Source organism: Ictidomys tridecemlineatus, chromosome 4 (genome assembly GCF_052094955.1).
Source record: "Ictidomys tridecemlineatus isolate mIctTri1 chromosome 4, mIctTri1.hap1, whole genome shotgun sequence".
NCBI classification, from domain to species: Eukaryota; Metazoa; Chordata; class Mammalia; order Rodentia; family Sciuridae; genus Ictidomys; species Ictidomys tridecemlineatus.
The window spans coordinates 16,864,379-16,881,492 of record NC_135480.1 but is presented as its reverse complement, the minus strand read 5'-3'; the positions used below and the strand labels follow the sequence as shown (position 1 = coordinate 16,881,492).

General features: G+C 33.0%; 2 protein-coding genes across 2 annotated transcripts; both read left to right on the top strand.

Moving 5' to 3' along the window:
- The first annotated feature begins 5,623 nt into the window (after window positions 1-5,623).
- On the top strand, window positions 5,624-6,559 carry LOC101955855 (olfactory receptor 5L1). Its single transcript, XM_005342177.2, has one exon. It carries the CDS (start codon window positions 5,624-5,626, stop codon window positions 6,557-6,559), a length of 936 nt encoding a protein of 311 aa, XP_005342234.2.
- A 7,686-nt stretch (window positions 6,560-14,245) lies between these two features.
- Window positions 14,246-15,187, top strand: LOC101961898 (olfactory receptor 5L1). Its single transcript, XM_005342195.2, is given in 3 exon segments — window positions 14,246-14,612; window positions 14,615-14,747; window positions 14,749-15,187. Coding segments are annotated over 3 exon segments (939 nt in total).
- Window positions 15,188-17,114: the final 1,927 nt, after the last annotated feature.

Below are 17,114 nucleotides of genomic sequence, written 5' to 3'. Positions count from 1 at the left end.
ATTGAAAGATAATTAATATCACCATATTATTATTCAAAATAAGATCAAATTATCATCAAGTCCTATTCACTTGATGATTAAAAACACCAGATTTCTACTTTAATAAACTCACTTTTTAAAAATAACTTGGGTGTCATTTTTCTTCTCTTTACTAAATTTGTTTAAATAAAATTCTGAACAATCATTAATATATATTTAAAAATCCATTTATTTTATTAAGGTAAAAGAGTAATCTGGTGCCCAATTTCATATGGCCAAATAAAGTATTTCTTCTGATAATGTTATTTTGTTCATTATAATTTTTGTTTTGTAATTATTAATAATAGTCACATTACATCACTAATTAAAATATAAGAAATCTATATTTTGATAAAATATAATTAAACTTTTTAAATATTCCTGAAAATATTTATTTTTATGGGCATATGGGTTTGAATTTCTAATTTCAATTAAATATATGTATTTGTAGAAAACTAACTTAATTCTAGGAGTCAAGTGTTTTCAATATCATTTCTATTTCAATGTTGTAGTAAATGACAATATTGCAGCTGACCAATTCAATAAGGGTTGTTATTTTTAACAAATAAGTTTTAGAGCATTTTGTTTTGAAGTCACTAGAGTTAATCACTTTTTCAAACTCAGGAAAGTTTACAGCAAAGATTTTCTCAGGTCTTACCATATGCAAATTAAAGATATCTATGATTCTTCTACATGTAACTTTGTTATTCAAAATAATGTAATTAAACAGTTTATAAGATTTAATATCCACATTTAACCTTGCATATATTTTATCTATATGATATTGTAGCATATTGTATGATATTGTGTGGTTTAAATATATATTATGAAAAACTTCATTTGCAAAAATACAGATAGACCTGGGCAATATTAGATGAAGTGGAAAAGCAGGACAGAGAAACACAATTATCACATAATCCCATTTCTATGTGGAATTTAAAAAGTTGATCTTAGAGAAATTGAGAATAGAATAACTGTTACCAGAGACTGGGAAGAATAGAAGGCAGTGGGGAGGGAGAAAAGTCAGACAGGAGAAATAAATTCCTGTTAGCTAGAAATATTTTTTCATGTATTTGTATGCCACCTGCATTTTCTCTTTTGAAAAGTATATGTGTAGTGCTTTTGTTTATTTATTAATTGAACTGTTTGCTGTTTTAGTGTTAAGTTTTTTTAGTTCTTTATATATTCTAGATATTAATTATTGAGGAACAGGTGGCAAAAAATTTCTTCCATTCTAGAGTGTCACTGGGCATGCTTTTACTTGTTTTCCTTGCTAGGAAGAAGAATTTTAGTTTAATTCCATTCCACTTATTGGTTTTCTATTGTGCACTTTAGGAATCTTGTTAAAGAAGTTGATTCCTGGAAAAATATGTTGCAGTGTTGACCCTACGTTTTTCTTCCAGAAATAAAAATCAACCAATTTTTACATATACCTCACAGGTCTTTAAGTATGAGATATTGAAATGCAAATAGTTTTCTGTGTGGCATTTGTTGGATGACATTCATTATAGTCAATCATGTTCATTGCAAATACTCGTTTTGCTTTGGTATCATGGGATGTTCTCTTCAGTAGTATTCATCTTGTGACAAAAGTTTTAGGGTTTACTAGGAGCACTCTGAATTAGTATTCAACAAATATTTCCATCAGCCTACTTTATATCTGATTTCAAAATATTCCTCCATGGACTAGAATACATGCTCTTTTCCATGAAAATATATTTGTATAACCTAGGGGAAAATAATAGTTGAATTGTCTTTCTGAAGAAGACTTCAGACATCATGAATATTTCAAGTTGTCCTTTTTCAAAAGTTTTTCAATTCATTTTAATTAGTTATACATGTCAGTAGAATGCATTTATTTTCTTTGATATATCATACAGAAATGAGGTATAATTGCTAATTTTTCTGATTGTACATGTTATAAGAATCACATTGGTCATGCAGATAAAAGGTAATAATGTCAGATTCATTCTGTTTCCTTCTACTATCCCCATATACCCTCTTCTCCCTTCCCTTCACTACCCTCTACCTAATCTAAGGCAACTCTATTCTTCCCTAGTGTCCCACTTAATGTGAATTCACATCTGCACATCATAGAAAACATTCAGCCTTCAGTTTTGGGGGATTGGCTTATATTGCTTAGCATGATATTCTCCATCTCCATCTATTTACCAGCAAATTCCGTAATTTCATTCTTCTTTAAAGCTGGTTAATATTACATTGAATGTATGTACCACATTTTCTTAATCCATTCATCTATTGAAAGACACTTAGGTTGCTTTTATAGTCTAGCTATTGTGAATTGAGCTGCTATAATCATTGAAATGGCTGCACCACTGTAGTATGATGATTTTAAGTACTTTAAGCATAAACCTAGGAGTGGGATAGCAGGGTCAAATGGTGGTTCTATTCCAAGAGTTTTCTGAGGAAGCTCCATACTGCTATCCATAGTGTTGCACCAATTTGCAGTCCTACCAGCAATGAATGAGCTTCCCTTTTTCCCCACATCCTTGACAATATTTGTTCTTACCTGTATTCTTGATGATGTGTCTTAGGTTTTGGAATTTTTTTCTCATTATAGTAATTCACAATGAAAATGTGAATGGATAAGAGAAAATCCCATTAAAGTATAGGGTAAAAGGAAGGTAGATATGCTAGCTGCGAATTTAAGAGAAAACCCAAGATTCCTTAAATTAAGAAAATCTTCAGATCAAACTTGGAAGAGGTTTTTTCTCTTTTTTTTTCTTTTTAGAATTTAGAAATGACTTATAATAAACTACTCACTTCCAAGAAAATTTTAAATTTTTTTCTACCTAGGGACACATAGACTGTGGTTTGAACATCCTGAATTTGTGTTAAAGTTCTATATTCAGGAATGGAGAAGATAGGAAGAATGGTGAAGAACCCCAGTACAATGGCCTCTGGCATTGCACATAGACTCTCTCCTCCCAGAGTCCTTGAAACTATGCTCTTCCCACAGTCAAGAGGTAGTACAAACTGAAAAGTACCATGGGGCTCATCTCCACTAAAGATTCTCTGTGACATTGGGCAAATTACACCTGTCTGTGCTTCAGTCACTTAATTTGTAAGGGACATAAAATCATTGATACTTTTATTTTTATAAAAATAAAGAAGAAATATTTTAATAGTTGGATTTAGAAAAGTACCTTGCACATAGAAAGTGCTCAGTAAATGTGAGCGGTGGCTGTTATTCTCACTAATGGAGGCTCATTATCCCCACTATTTCTTTGGAGAATAATGTATCTTCAGACCTATTACATTGCAGGAAGGAGCTGTTACATATAAGGCAGACAAACTTACAAGATGCATTCATATATTTCATAATAGCAATGTGAGGTCTCAAAGAGGCAATGCTTGAATGTAGCATGCAGTGTTCCAAATTCATCAAAATTCTCAATGAATGGTGTTAGCTTTTAATAACATACAAAAATATCAGAATTATAATATGTACCACATTATTTATTTTCCCCATTGTGTATCTCATAGTGCAAAAAAAATTGTTTGGATCCCAAGAGTTTTCTTGATATTGTGTTGCTATCCTACAGAGATCAGTGATTGTTTTGAGAATTTTAGGGAACACAGATCCCAGAGGAAAATCCATAGACATAAATTCTATGATACTTTCCCATCATAACATTTTGAGAAAAAAAGAAAACAGTTGAATGTCTACTATACAGGTAGGTTGAAATATAAGGTCATTATTTAGGGGGGGGGACTGTGTATTAATAATATTTTCTGGGACCTGAAAACTTGATATATTTTCCTATGTTTGAAACCTATTGTAATCATATGTGAGAGAAGAATGATGTATAAAGGAGGGAAATAGTATTACAATTTTTTTAAAAAATATGTGTATATATTATCCTTTTCTTAGAGAATGCTTTGAGAAATGCCAAATTTTAAGCACTCCTTTAAAAAAATATACTGATGCTTCTATAGTAAATGACATTCTCAATGGGAAATGGGAAGAAATCTGCAAAACCACATGTCTCATAAGAAAGGCTAGTGTAAGAGGAAAGTCAACATAAATAATGCGGATGAATGCCTTTTACCATCTTTCATTTACATCACTCTCACAAGAACTCCATCTCTGCAACCTGCTTGAGCCTGCATGAAGAGTCTGAGAGTAACCACAATGCTGAGAGTTACCATGAGAAACCCATGAGGATTTCCATTGAGGCACATAGATGTGTGAATCATCTCTGAAGTGGAAAAGAGAGGAATTAAGTTAGCTCTGTGCAAAGCACTTTGAAGTGTCCCTTGCAGGGTTTCTCCACTGTGTGAAATGACTGACAGTATCATCCTGGGGTTGTTTGGTGGTGATGGTCATTGGGGTGTTGGAGAGGGATGGCAATGTGCATTATGGAGTGTTTATATATATATATATATATATATATATATATATATATATATATATATATATATATATATATCCCAATAGCACACCCCACTGACCATTGGGAAAACCAAAACTATCACTGACAAATGTCACTGTGTCACAAAGTGGTCACATTCATTTCTGGTTTGTAAGCAGTGGTCTGTGAGCAAACAACCCCTAATTTTTTTTTTAAGTACAGGAAAAAAATTTTTAAAACTATGCATTACTTTGAACTCAGAGAAAGACATCTCACTTTTCCTAGTCATTTAGAGAAAGAAAACCATATGATTATGTATACATAATATCTCTGACCCTCAGTTTTACTGTTTATTAACTCTCATTTTATCATGGCAATTATCATATCATTAAAATTATTTGATGTGATCATTTAAAGAGAAATGTATTTTCTCTCATATATGTATTATAATTTTGGACATTTTCCCTCTATCTGATACTTCAATTCTGAAATTTCTGTATCATAAATAATGCTGCTATGTTCATGGTCGTTATTCTCAATCACATCCTATGCACACATTTGACAAGTTCTCAAGATAGAATCAGAGAAATAAATTATCAAATAGCTCTCTTCAAGGACGAAAACTCATAAATAGAGGAAGGCTATTCTCAAGAGTACTAATTCCCTGAATCTCTAAAATATATCAATAAAACATAAACACCTATAGGTTAATAATAACAAAGAGGCCGCCTATCTTATCAGTTGTCAGAGTGGAAAACTCAGAAAATGTTACCCTAGATTTTAAAATTTATTTCCTTGGATCATAATATTTAGAGTATTGATCACAGAGTAAACTAGGTAAAATGATTTTAAAATTTATAGAGAAATGAATCCAATCAAATAATATTTTGGCATCACCCCTCATGATTCTATGCCAAGCTTGCAATTTTGAAAAGCTAATCAAAGCATTATACAAGTTTTTGTAAATATTAATTATTTCATATGATCTCTGAAATGAACTATAGGCTTTATACATCTCTACTATTCAATGCTATAATTTTTGTCAAATTTCATATGAAAGATTTCTCATTTCTTGATAGGTAAAATTAAACTATTCTATTGAGTCTGTTGTGATTTGTTTATTTTATTTATTCATTTTTTACCAGCCAAAATCATATTTGAATTGCATAATAAAGTATAACATTTAGGTTTTTTTTTTTCCTCCCCAGCTACATAGCTAGTAGGGGCACATGGCTGAGGAAAACTGCACCACTGTGACAGAGTTCATTCTGCTGGGATTGTCAGATGTCCCTGAGATGAGAGTCCTTCTCTTCCTGGTGTTCCTTCTCATCTATGGAGTTACAGTTTTAGCCAACCTGGGCATGATTGCTCTGATCCAGGTCAGCTCTCAACTTCACACTCCCATGTACTTTTTTCTCAGCAATTTGTCTCTTGTGGACTTTGCCTACTCCTCAGTCATTGTGCCAAAGGTGTTGGCCAACATCTTAACCAAGGACAAAGCCATCTCCTTCCCAGCATGCATGGTACAATTCTATTTGTTTTGCACTTGTGTGGTTACAGAGGTCTTCCTCCTGGCTGTGATGGCCTATGATCGCTTTGTGGCCATCTGCAATCCTCTGCTGTACATGGCCATCATGTCCCAGAAGCTCTGTGCAGAGTTGGTTTCTGGCTGTTACCTCTTAGCATCAGTGTGTGCTCTGATTCACTTGTGCTTAGCCCTTGAGATCCCATTGTATAGGTCAAACGTGATCAATCACTTCTTCTGTGATCTACCCCCTCTCCTAAGTCTTGCTTGCTCTGATGTCACTGTGAACAAGGTTCTGCTGTTCACTGTGGCTACTTTCAATGAATCTATGACCACTGTGATCATCATCACCTCCTACCTGTTCATTGTCATCACCATCCTGAAGATGCACTCTGCAGAGGGGAGGCGCAAAGCTTTTTCCACCTGTGCCTCCCACCTCACAGCCATCGTTGTCTTCCATGGAACAATCCTTTCCATTTACTGCAGACCCACTTCAGGCAATGGTGGAGATGCTGACAAAGTGGCCACGGTGTTCTACACTGTGGTGATCCCCATGCTGAACCCCCTCATCTATAGCCTGAGAAATAAGGATGTGAAAGAAGCTCTCAGAAAAGTTGTCAGCTCTAAAATGCATTCCTAGAGAATGTGTATTTACCAGGACTTTGGTTGCAAAGTAGAGGCAGGTGGAGGGTATGATTAGTGGACTGTAGCATTGAAGTGGAGAGAACACAGGAACAAGCCCAGGAGTCACAAGTGAGTCTTTTGATTTATTTATATTTGTGTCTTTTCAATTTCCAGCTGTGGGATTAAACATGTTTCAAAACTTTCAGACTATTCTTTTCTGTTTTTAACTTTAAAATAATCAGTAAAGTTTAAATGGATATGGTTAATGGCAAGATTAAGACACACATACTTGTTTTGGTGTAAAGCCTTTGTAAGTTAAAGAAGAACATAAGAATTGTACTTTATATTAGTATCCCTGACCCACAAAACTATCTTTTCAAAATGGAATCTCTGTAGTTTTGTAAAGAATATCACACAATTGACAGTGTGTACACAGAATGAGAAATATATATGTAAACATACATTTCTATTATTTTCTTTCATTGCTATATATACACATATATAATATTATTTACTATATATTCCTTTTTCCTTTTTGTACTGCAGTTGTCCTAATGTCCAGTGCTTGAACCTTGAATAATATCTCATTTCATGTGTAATATGATAATAATTTCATAAGTATTTAGGAACATTGTGTTATAAAGCCTCAGAACATCAGCTTAGACTGATCCCTAGTAGATGATTAGTCCCCCTATGTCTGTCTCTCTCCTCCTTTCATATATTTATAACCATTTAAAAAACGTTATTAAAGGTAACAGAATTTCTGAATTGTCTCTTTTTTTAACTTTATGTTTTCTTCTTATTTTCTTGCTAACACTTCAATTAACTGTAGATTAAGTGATTAATGATACAAGTGTATTTCTAAGCTCTGTTCACGTTTCTTGCATGCATCCTTGGTCTTGATGAAATGCTGTTTTTTGCACCTTTCTTTATGCATCTAAATCATATTTCTTCATTCATTCCTGATTGATGTACACCACTGACACTTTAAGGCTGGATTATGATTTCATTTTCTAAATGGTATTCACTTATTTAAGTGAAGCTTTATGTATAATAATTGTTTGAAAACAATAGGCTTCAGTTAATGAAAGCCTGGACAGATATTTTGACCTTGACTTTTTTAGTTTGACAGAATTTAATGTCTTCAGTCCTCAATTTCCTCCATCCTAATGCTGACAAACTTTACTAACCTCACAGTATTTCATTAAAATTAAATTTTGAAAATGTATATTTATTCACCAAATTCTGGAAAGTATTTTTGGTGTGTATCATATGTTTCTGGAGCTATTTAAATTTTTATCCATTTTACTGTCTGTGTCATATAGTAAATTCTCTTTAGTTATCTTTTTATTGAATAGATAGGTGATTCAACACTGGTGGCTGAACAGTATTCATATTGAGAAAAACAGATGCATACAGAACCCTTTGGAAGCCACCAAGAATTGAGAATTGGCTCAAAATTGCCCATATATTGACACTTATATTCAATTAATCAGGGTCCCTTAGGAAAACAAAATATCATCAGGATTCAAAGTAAGGTGTGAAGAGTCTTAAAATCTAAAAGAGCATGAAGGGAACACTGTTAATTTCAGTTTTAGTAACTGCAGAGAGAGTCTACAGTTTTTGATATCAGGGTACAATATGGAAGAGATATCTTCACCAGAACATTAGAGCTAAGAGGAAGCACTTTTGTTAGCTGGCTTTGAAGGCTTGAAGAAGAGATATTTTTCTCAGATCAGCCAATAAGACCAGACTAGGACCCAGCAGGGTTCAATTCTCTACATGCACACCCTAAGGGAGTGTCTTTGAAAACCAAAGTGGGTGATGCTAGACTGCTGTTCCTACCTGAGAAGAGAGTATCTTGAGGTAGGAAATCCTTGAGTTTCCACTGCGGTTGTATTAACATTAAAAGGATTGCAAAAACAAGAAGAGGTTCATGTCTTTGTTCTGCATCCTTTCCTCCCCATATTCCTTCTTTCTCACTCTTTATATTTTCCTTCCTTCTATAGATTGTAACTGGAAGCCACATAGAAACAGCACCCAGGAAGACAGTGTACAAATCACACCAGAAGCATCACAAAGAACAGAAGTGTGGAATTTAGAAGAGATCAGATCTAACACACTCCTGAGGAGTGAGGAGAATCCAAACCCATTCTTCTATTATAAATGGCTGACATTTATAATAGAAGAATGGGTTTGGATTTTCCTCATCTCCTGAGGAGTGTGTTGTGTATCTCTCTATATCTGAACACTTAGGCAAACACCAAAACTCTCAGTCTTTATCACATTGTCTTAATTATAGAGAGATTGATAAAAATAGATGAGGTTGATTTTTAGTAATAGCCATGACCCCATGTTACCATACACCCTATGTGATAAAGACAATGCCACTGTTTACTACAGTGTAGCTGTGGAAAACTTTCTGGTTCCAAATCATGTAAAGCTAGCACTTTTCCCACAATTTCCATAAAGCAATTATCCATATGTTTCTCTTGGTAGTTCTAGTCACTAACTAATATGAGTGTCTCCTGGGAAGCATAATTCCAAAGGAATTATAACCATTGGCAATAACTTCTTTTATTGGTGACCTGCTATGTTGATAGAATGGAAAGGGTGATTCAAATTTGGGAAGGAGGCAAAGCAAAGGCACTTATGATTGAAACATAAGTTTGCAGATTTGGTGTTTATGTTCACCTATGTTTCATATGTTGTTCTCGATGAATTCAATAAGAAAATTGGAAAGGAACTCTTTTCTATAATAATAGATTTTTATGTGGTATCACTTAAGAAAACATCCTAATAGTGAATTATATAAGGTAATATATTTATTTATTTGACAACTACACAATTAGGGATAGAAGAGAAAAAGGGATTTTCAAAGTGGAAACATCTAATCTTCAATGACATTTTCACTTAGTTTCTACAAGATTTTCATTCCAGTACTGTGCTCACAATTTCAAAAAGTGTTAATATTCTTAATAATGATTTGCAAGACATTTGCAAGAAAGAATTGGCTTATAAAGATACAATTTGAAAACAAAATGACAGAATTAGGAAATATCATTTACTTTTCTGCATGAGGCATATTTAAAATATGTAGTTTACATTTGGAATATATTTACTCAAATTTTTGCAACTTAGAGAATAAACACAATGAGAATAAGCTCTGATTATTTCATGCTTTTACTTAAAAATATTTTACTTATACTTTGAAGTCTTAACTCTCATTGGTTTTCATTTGATTAACTTTTGTATGTTGAATGAGTGAGTGCTTACAAGGTAGCTCTTTTAACAAACATTCCTCAATATTCCACTGTTCCCACAAAATCATTTATTGATAATTTTTTATTTCCTTCTTGGTGTGCAATATATCAATTATTATATGTTATAATTTTTAAAAAGTTATGTTCTAGCATTGATTTTGCTATCATGGTCAGGTCATGTACCATATCTCAATCGACCTTTCTTAAGGAAAAGTAAGGTTATGTTACTTTACAAAGGAAGTTAGCATTAATATCCAAATTTTCATATGACAGAACCACCATTAATAAGACAATGATATATTATGTCTCACTTATATGAAGTGTTGGCATATTAATGCCTAGTCATAATCATAACTATGCCTCTTTCTGGATATTTTAATACTTGGTAGGGGAAGAGAATCAATATAACATGAATTAAGATTCAACATCACTTGAGAATAAATTGAGTAGTTCCTAAAAAATATTTGGGCATAGTAATAGATATGTTTCAATACTCACTTTCACAGAAATAAATTAGCTCAAACATTTGATTATATATTTGTTCTAGGCTACAAATCAATTTGCAAGAGAAAAATAAAAAATAATGAAAAGCTATTTTTTTATTAAAAAAATCCATAAAACATTTTAATTATTGTCCTACTTAAGCCCTGGAGTAACCTATTGCTGGATTAAAATGACCCATGGAATAAAATATTCATCCTCTCCACCAACTAGTTTAACTCTTACGACTATTATGAAGGTTTTGCAATTTAAGTAAAATCAGCTTTGAAATGGAAGTTAGTTCATAAAATTTAATGCTTAAGTGATAATAAAATCAGTCTTAACTAGGAAGAGGAGGGTGTTTTAAAATTTTAAATGACTAAGAAATAATATTTATTTAAAGAACATACAAAACATACAAGTCTACCAATTAAAGTTGCATTTCTATTGCAGAGTTTTCCTTTGTTACTCTCTGATATTTGAGTCAAATCTGCCTCTACTCTTTGGACTCAAGTTTCATCAAAAAAAAAAAAATATATATATATAATTTCTAATCCCCTCATCTGCCCTAGAGTTTGGGGAACTGATCAAAATCGTGCTGGTTCTTGACACTCCTTGGATGCTGGTCAGAAAACTAAGCAAAGGAATGTTGATAATGTCACTGTGTCTGCAGCCTAACTTACAAAAACCCTGTTTGAGTGGTTTTGGGTCGAAAGGATGTATGCCACTCATCCAGGTATCTTCCATTGGACAAAACTCCACCAGGGAATGGAGACTGTGCCTGCCAAAGTACCAAGAGGAATGGAAGTGTTTCTGTCTGTTGCCACTGAATTATTTTTTGGGGTAGTCAGTGATCTCTTGAAAGTTTTTCCAATAAACCATGTGTCTCCCATGCTGTCTCCAGGCACTTTCTTTGGCCTGTCCACAGCCCTTCCTACTGCCTTTGGCACAATTATGTTAAATAAGAAAGTCTTAACACTGACTGTGAATATGTGCTTCTCTCCATTCAGTCTATATGCCTTCTCCAGCAGATTACTTTGAGTTTGTTCAAATTACAACTGATTGTGCTTTCATTATCTCCTTTGCAAGAAATGCATAAAAACAAAATTGTTTTTTGGCTGGTTATTAGGAAGATTAAATGAGCTAAGCTTTAAATAAGATTTAGATAGATTGTAACACACAATGCATGCCCAATAGGTGAGTCTTGTGATTAAAACTATCTGACCAGAAGATCTATTACCGTTATTGTATTTGAAGAAACTTCAGGGTAGCTCAACACAGTCTGCCCTCCTGGAAGTTAAGGGATTTTGTAGTGTTACGAGAAAGGGAAAGTTCATCATAAATATTCATGGTAATTTCAAATGGCAATACAATCTGTGCCTCCCATTTCAGATATTAGGATACAGAATTCCAATCACTCATGAAATCTGGAAAAAAAAAGAAGTTTTAGTATTGTTTCCAAATTTAGAATTTTTTTTCTTTTTAATTGGCTATGATAGTTGTACTTATAGAGCACAGTGTGCTGTTTGTATACATGTATATGATGTGAAGATAAAAATCAGGGTGATCTGTATAACTATCACCTCAAACATTTGCCAAGTTTCTTTTTTCTTTTTTTTTTTTTTTGTGTGTTGAAAACTGTTTCTTCTCACCATTTAAAATATACTGTGCATTATTCTTAATATGTTCACCCTACTCTGCAATAGAACACAAAGTTATGGTGGTTTTAAAACCAATTTTCTGATCACATTCCACAGAGATTAATTATTTTTGAGGCTTCTATGACATCAATTTTTACTTCATTTTTTTTACTTTGTTAAACCATAGAGATTAATAATTATTTTAGGTAAGGCATTCATTTCCCAGGAGCATAATTTATAATATAAAGTCTTTAATTGCATGTTATCTACATCTATCACCTTCAATTCCAAGAAAGAAACATCTATATCACAGGTTTGTTCACTAAAACTAGACTCTAAGTGCTTAAAAGAAAAAAATGTGTATATATATATGTGTGTGTATATATATATTCTGAGCAAAAAATAATAATTAATAACATGGTTAACATGTTTTTGACTTAGAGAATGCTTATGAGAACACTTATCTCATGCCCTTTTCATTTTTTAAAATGTTATCTAAGAGACAGTAGAGAAATTACAAGTCTTTCTTCTGTAATATCAAACATTAATATATATAAAAATACAAGCTAAAATAGTAAACTTTCTCTTTTTCTGTTTCTCCCCTGCTTCTGCCACACTAGCATTCTTTATGAGATCTACAATGACCAAAGATGAGCTCGTATTTGCCACTGCTATTCCAATTTTGAGGGTGGAGTTAATGTGCCTGCAAGGTGGTCATGAACTTCATCTGCTCAGCCTAGAAGGATACTTTTGGGTTTTCTTTGGGTTTATCATAGGCTAGTAACCTATGCATAGAACGTAGCAAACAAATTGTTCAAAGAGAATTTTCCTCTTTTATCAGGGCATGAATCTTAGCATCTTTTTTAATGGCCATGAATTCAAGAGAATAGTTTGTTTTCATTACTTTAAAACTGGCTCATAATACAGAGAAGCCATCAGGCTACTTCTGGTCTAGACTGTCTTCACTCAATTTTCAGTACAATGTGTTAATTAAGTAAATATCTAAACCTACAAATTACAGAGAATACAAAGTAAAATTATTTTGATTTAATTGACATCTTCCTTAAGGGAAAGATCAAAATGATAGTTTCCATTTATACAAATACTCAATTTAGCCTCTTTATACAAATAACACTCTGAGGGACCTTAGAAAAATGTCACTTCCTTTTTAAAATATGGATAAACTTTTATATGTGTATGTGTGTGTGTGTGTGTGTGTGTGTGTGTGTGTGTGTGTGTGTGTGTCATAGCCAAATTTAAGTTGATGACATATAGGGCATCTATCTGATTTCACATTTCTACATATACACTCTCATTTACAACTAAAAGTTTGCATCCTATATACTGCTGGTGTCTCTTTCTAATTTTTTTCTCAACAATTTTAAAAGTACATTTGCACAGTAGATATGATACACCACAGCTTGCTAATTCTTTCACTTTTGACTATTGTCAAAACAGTAACAAACAATAATGAGAATTAAACATAGTTTTTTCATACTCTTTCAATATAATCAAGTTTGATAATAAATTATTATATTATTTCTAGTTTTAAAATTATACAGATTTTATTGTTGTTAATGTTAAAATTTCAACAAATGTTGATGAATTACTTTTATAAAAAGCAAGAAAGATGTATTCCATCTATCTGTATCATTAAAAGACTTAATAATCATCGTTACAGTGAAGTACATAACCATTAATTTGACAAATAAAAACTATTATGCCTTTGACTATGTGCATTCATTTCCTTTTTTGGTTCTGAATAACTCCAACTTTAAAGAATCTTCATGAACCACTATTTTCAAGGAAAATGTTCACACACTCCAACAAAAAATTTAGAAAACTTTTATGGGAAAATTTTAGGTTAGTGATAGATTTAACAAAAACAATAATATGTGTACAGTAACTTTTATATTTCTTGGTCATAATTTTTATTTTTTTTTTGTGAATAGAAGTTAATTTCCATGTAACATTAAAGCATACTTTAGAAACTATTTCAAAGTCAACCAAATCACCTACTCCAATAGATCATCTGAACTGTGCAAGGTAGTTAAAGATTGAGAATCCTTCAAGATCATTACTAATTCTGAAATTAATTGTCACTAGTAAACTCTACTGAGAAACATAGGTTAGAATATTATAATTATGGAACATTATATCAATTTGGTAGTTATGTTTCTCTTACAATTCATGCATATGTGTTTCATATTAATGTTATTTGATACAGAATTTAATGTCCACCTACCATTTCCTCTTTCATATCTTCCCAGAAGTAAACCAATAGATATACTATATAAGTTAACCTGACATCTGTTGGCCATGTCTGAAGAAAACTGCACCACTGTGACAGAGTTCATTCTGTTGGGATTGTCAGATGTCCCCAAGCTGAGAGTCCTTCTCTTCCTGGTGTTCCTTCTCATCTATGGAGTCACAGTTTTGGCCAACCTGGGCATGGTGGCACTGATCCAGCTCAGCTCTCAACTGCACACTCCCATGTACTTTTTTCTCAGTCACTTGTCCCTTGTGGACTTCAGCTACTCCTCAGTCATTGTGCCCAAAATGCTGGCCAACATCTTAACCGAGGATAAAGCCATCTCCTTCCCTGCGTGCATGGTACAGTTCTATTTGTTTTGCACTTGTGTGATCACAGAGATCATCCTGCTGGCTGTGATGGCCTATGATCGCTTTGTGCCATCTGCGACCCTCTGCTATACATGGTCATCATGTCTCAGAAGCTCTGTGCAGAGCTGGTTTCAGGCTGTTACTTGTTAGCATCAGTGTGTGCTCTGATTCACATGTGCTTGGCCCTTAAGATCCCATTGTAGGTCAAACATGATCAATCACTTCTTCTGTGACCTACCTCCACTCCTAAATCTTGCTTGCTCTGATGTCACTGTGAACAAGGTTCTGCTGTTCATTGTGGCTACTTTCAATGAATCTATGACCATTGTGATCATCCTCACCTCCTACCTGTTCATTCTCATCACCATCCTGAAGATGCGCTCTGCAGAGGGGAGGCGCAAAGCTTTTTCCACCTGTGCCTCCCACCTCACAGCCATCGTTGTCTTCCATGGAACAATCCTGTTCATTTATTGCCAGCCCAGTTCTGGCACTAGTCTGGATATTGACAAAGTGGCCACAGTGTTCTACACTGTGGTGATCCCCATGCTGAACCCCCTGATCTACAGCCTGAGGAACAAGGATGTGAAAGAAGCTCTCAGAAATGTGCTGTACTCCAAAATATTATCAAAGACAATTTGATAGAATATAATTTGGGTAAAGAGTAAATAGGTGGGCAGAGAAGTTGGAATGCAGAAGATGAGGAAGAACTAGGCAAGTATCAGTAAGTCTTTTTGTTCTCAAATGTTTGTGTGTATTCAATTCATAAAGATAGGATTCAGCATGTGCAAAAGTTGAAGTCTGCTGATTTATTCAGCAGAAATGTGCTGTACTCCAAAATATTATCACAGACAATGTGATAAAACATAATATGGATTAAGGGTGAGTAGGTGGGAAGAGGAGTTGGAATGCAAAGAATGACAAAGAGCTAAGCTGGTATTAGTGAGTCTTTTTGTTCTGTAATCTTTGTGTGTCTTGAATTCATAAAGCTGGGAGTTAGCATGTTCACAAATTAGTCTGTTTTGTAGTTGTTCAATATATAACATTGTAAAGTGATATGGTAAATAGCACTGTTATGACATGAATTTTTAATTTGTTTTAATCTGTCACATGTTTTAATGAAGAACTCACAATAGTCATTTGTTTCAGTAAAGCTTTATTGAATACATAATACTTTAAGAATTGAAATCATGATTTTTATAGTAAAAACACCCCCTTATAATTAGTTTACACAATCATGAGGATTAATGTGTACATATATTGTTAACTGTTTTTATTTCTTCTTGTTTTCTTTATTATTGTGGTAGTTGTTGCAATGAACATTATATAACTTCATCATACCTTATACAACTTCATTATATAACTCCATCCATATCATATTATTTGAAAAATGGAGACAATATTAATAATCATTTCATAAAAATCTTAGAAGAATTAAACTACATGTCAAATGTAGGTAAAACCCCTTATATATAATTCATTTTATCTCTTTTTATCTGGATTCTATATTATCATTCTTCATCATTTTTAGTTGTTGAATTACCATCATCCTGAGTAGCTTTCCTTTTTACTTCATCTTAACTTCTGATGCCTATTGATACCTCTTCAATATTTTTTGGATGTAATGCTTACTGTATCTTATAAGTGCATGTATATTTATTGTTTATATAATGATTTCTTGTCCTTGTTTTCTCTGGATGTTAGCAGCATTTCTTAATTCAGTTCTGACTCAGATACAGCATTGAGTCTTCATTTATAAATTCATTATAATTTATGCAAATTTTTACTTTGTACTTGCTTGTTTAAATGAAGCTTCTTCTAGCTGTAAAACATTAGAAAATCACAAGATCCAGTTAATAAAAGGTAAGATTGGGGGCTGGAACTGTGGCTCAATGGTAGAGCACCCGCCTCGCACATGTGAGGCACTGGGTTCAATCCTCAGCTCAGCATAAAAATAAATAAAGATATTTTTAAAAACTAGGATTGGTTTCAATCTTGATTATTTAATTTGGAAAGTAATTTAATTTCTGCAATCCTTATATTTTTTGCATTTTCACACTGCCTAATTCTACTAACCTCACAGCATTTTTTGAGATTAAATTTTGACACTATATATTCAGTGGTGATTACATTCTCACAGGAAATAAACTTTGCTAATTAATAATTTGAAACCAAATAGTGTCTTTACTATTAATTGTAAGATACAGTCTACCACAGATATTTTATAACAGATGAAACTGTTTGAAAATAGATTAAATATGAAAGGGATTCAAATGTCAATGATCTTCTACAGAATTATGTCAGGAGAAAGACAAGCACTTGAATTCAGCTTATCACCCATTTTATACTGAATTTTCACATTTTCACCCAAGACTTTCCATTTCATGACTATTAGATCCTTGTACTAAAAACCTAATGCCAGTATAGGGTTAGCAAAACCAAAAAGAGTAGAAACTAAGATTTGTGATCCAGAGTGGTTTTGACAATTAATGGATGATCTTTAATTCTGGGCACATTCTTACTCCTAACAAGGCAAATATCAGAGTGAGATCAAACATTCCAGCTTAAG

Excerpts from the sequence above, each read along its gene's own strand:
- LOC101955855 (XM_005342177.2), top strand. The coding sequence starts at position 5,624 with ATGGCTGAGGAAAACTGCACCACTGTGACAGAGTTCATTCTGCTGGGA.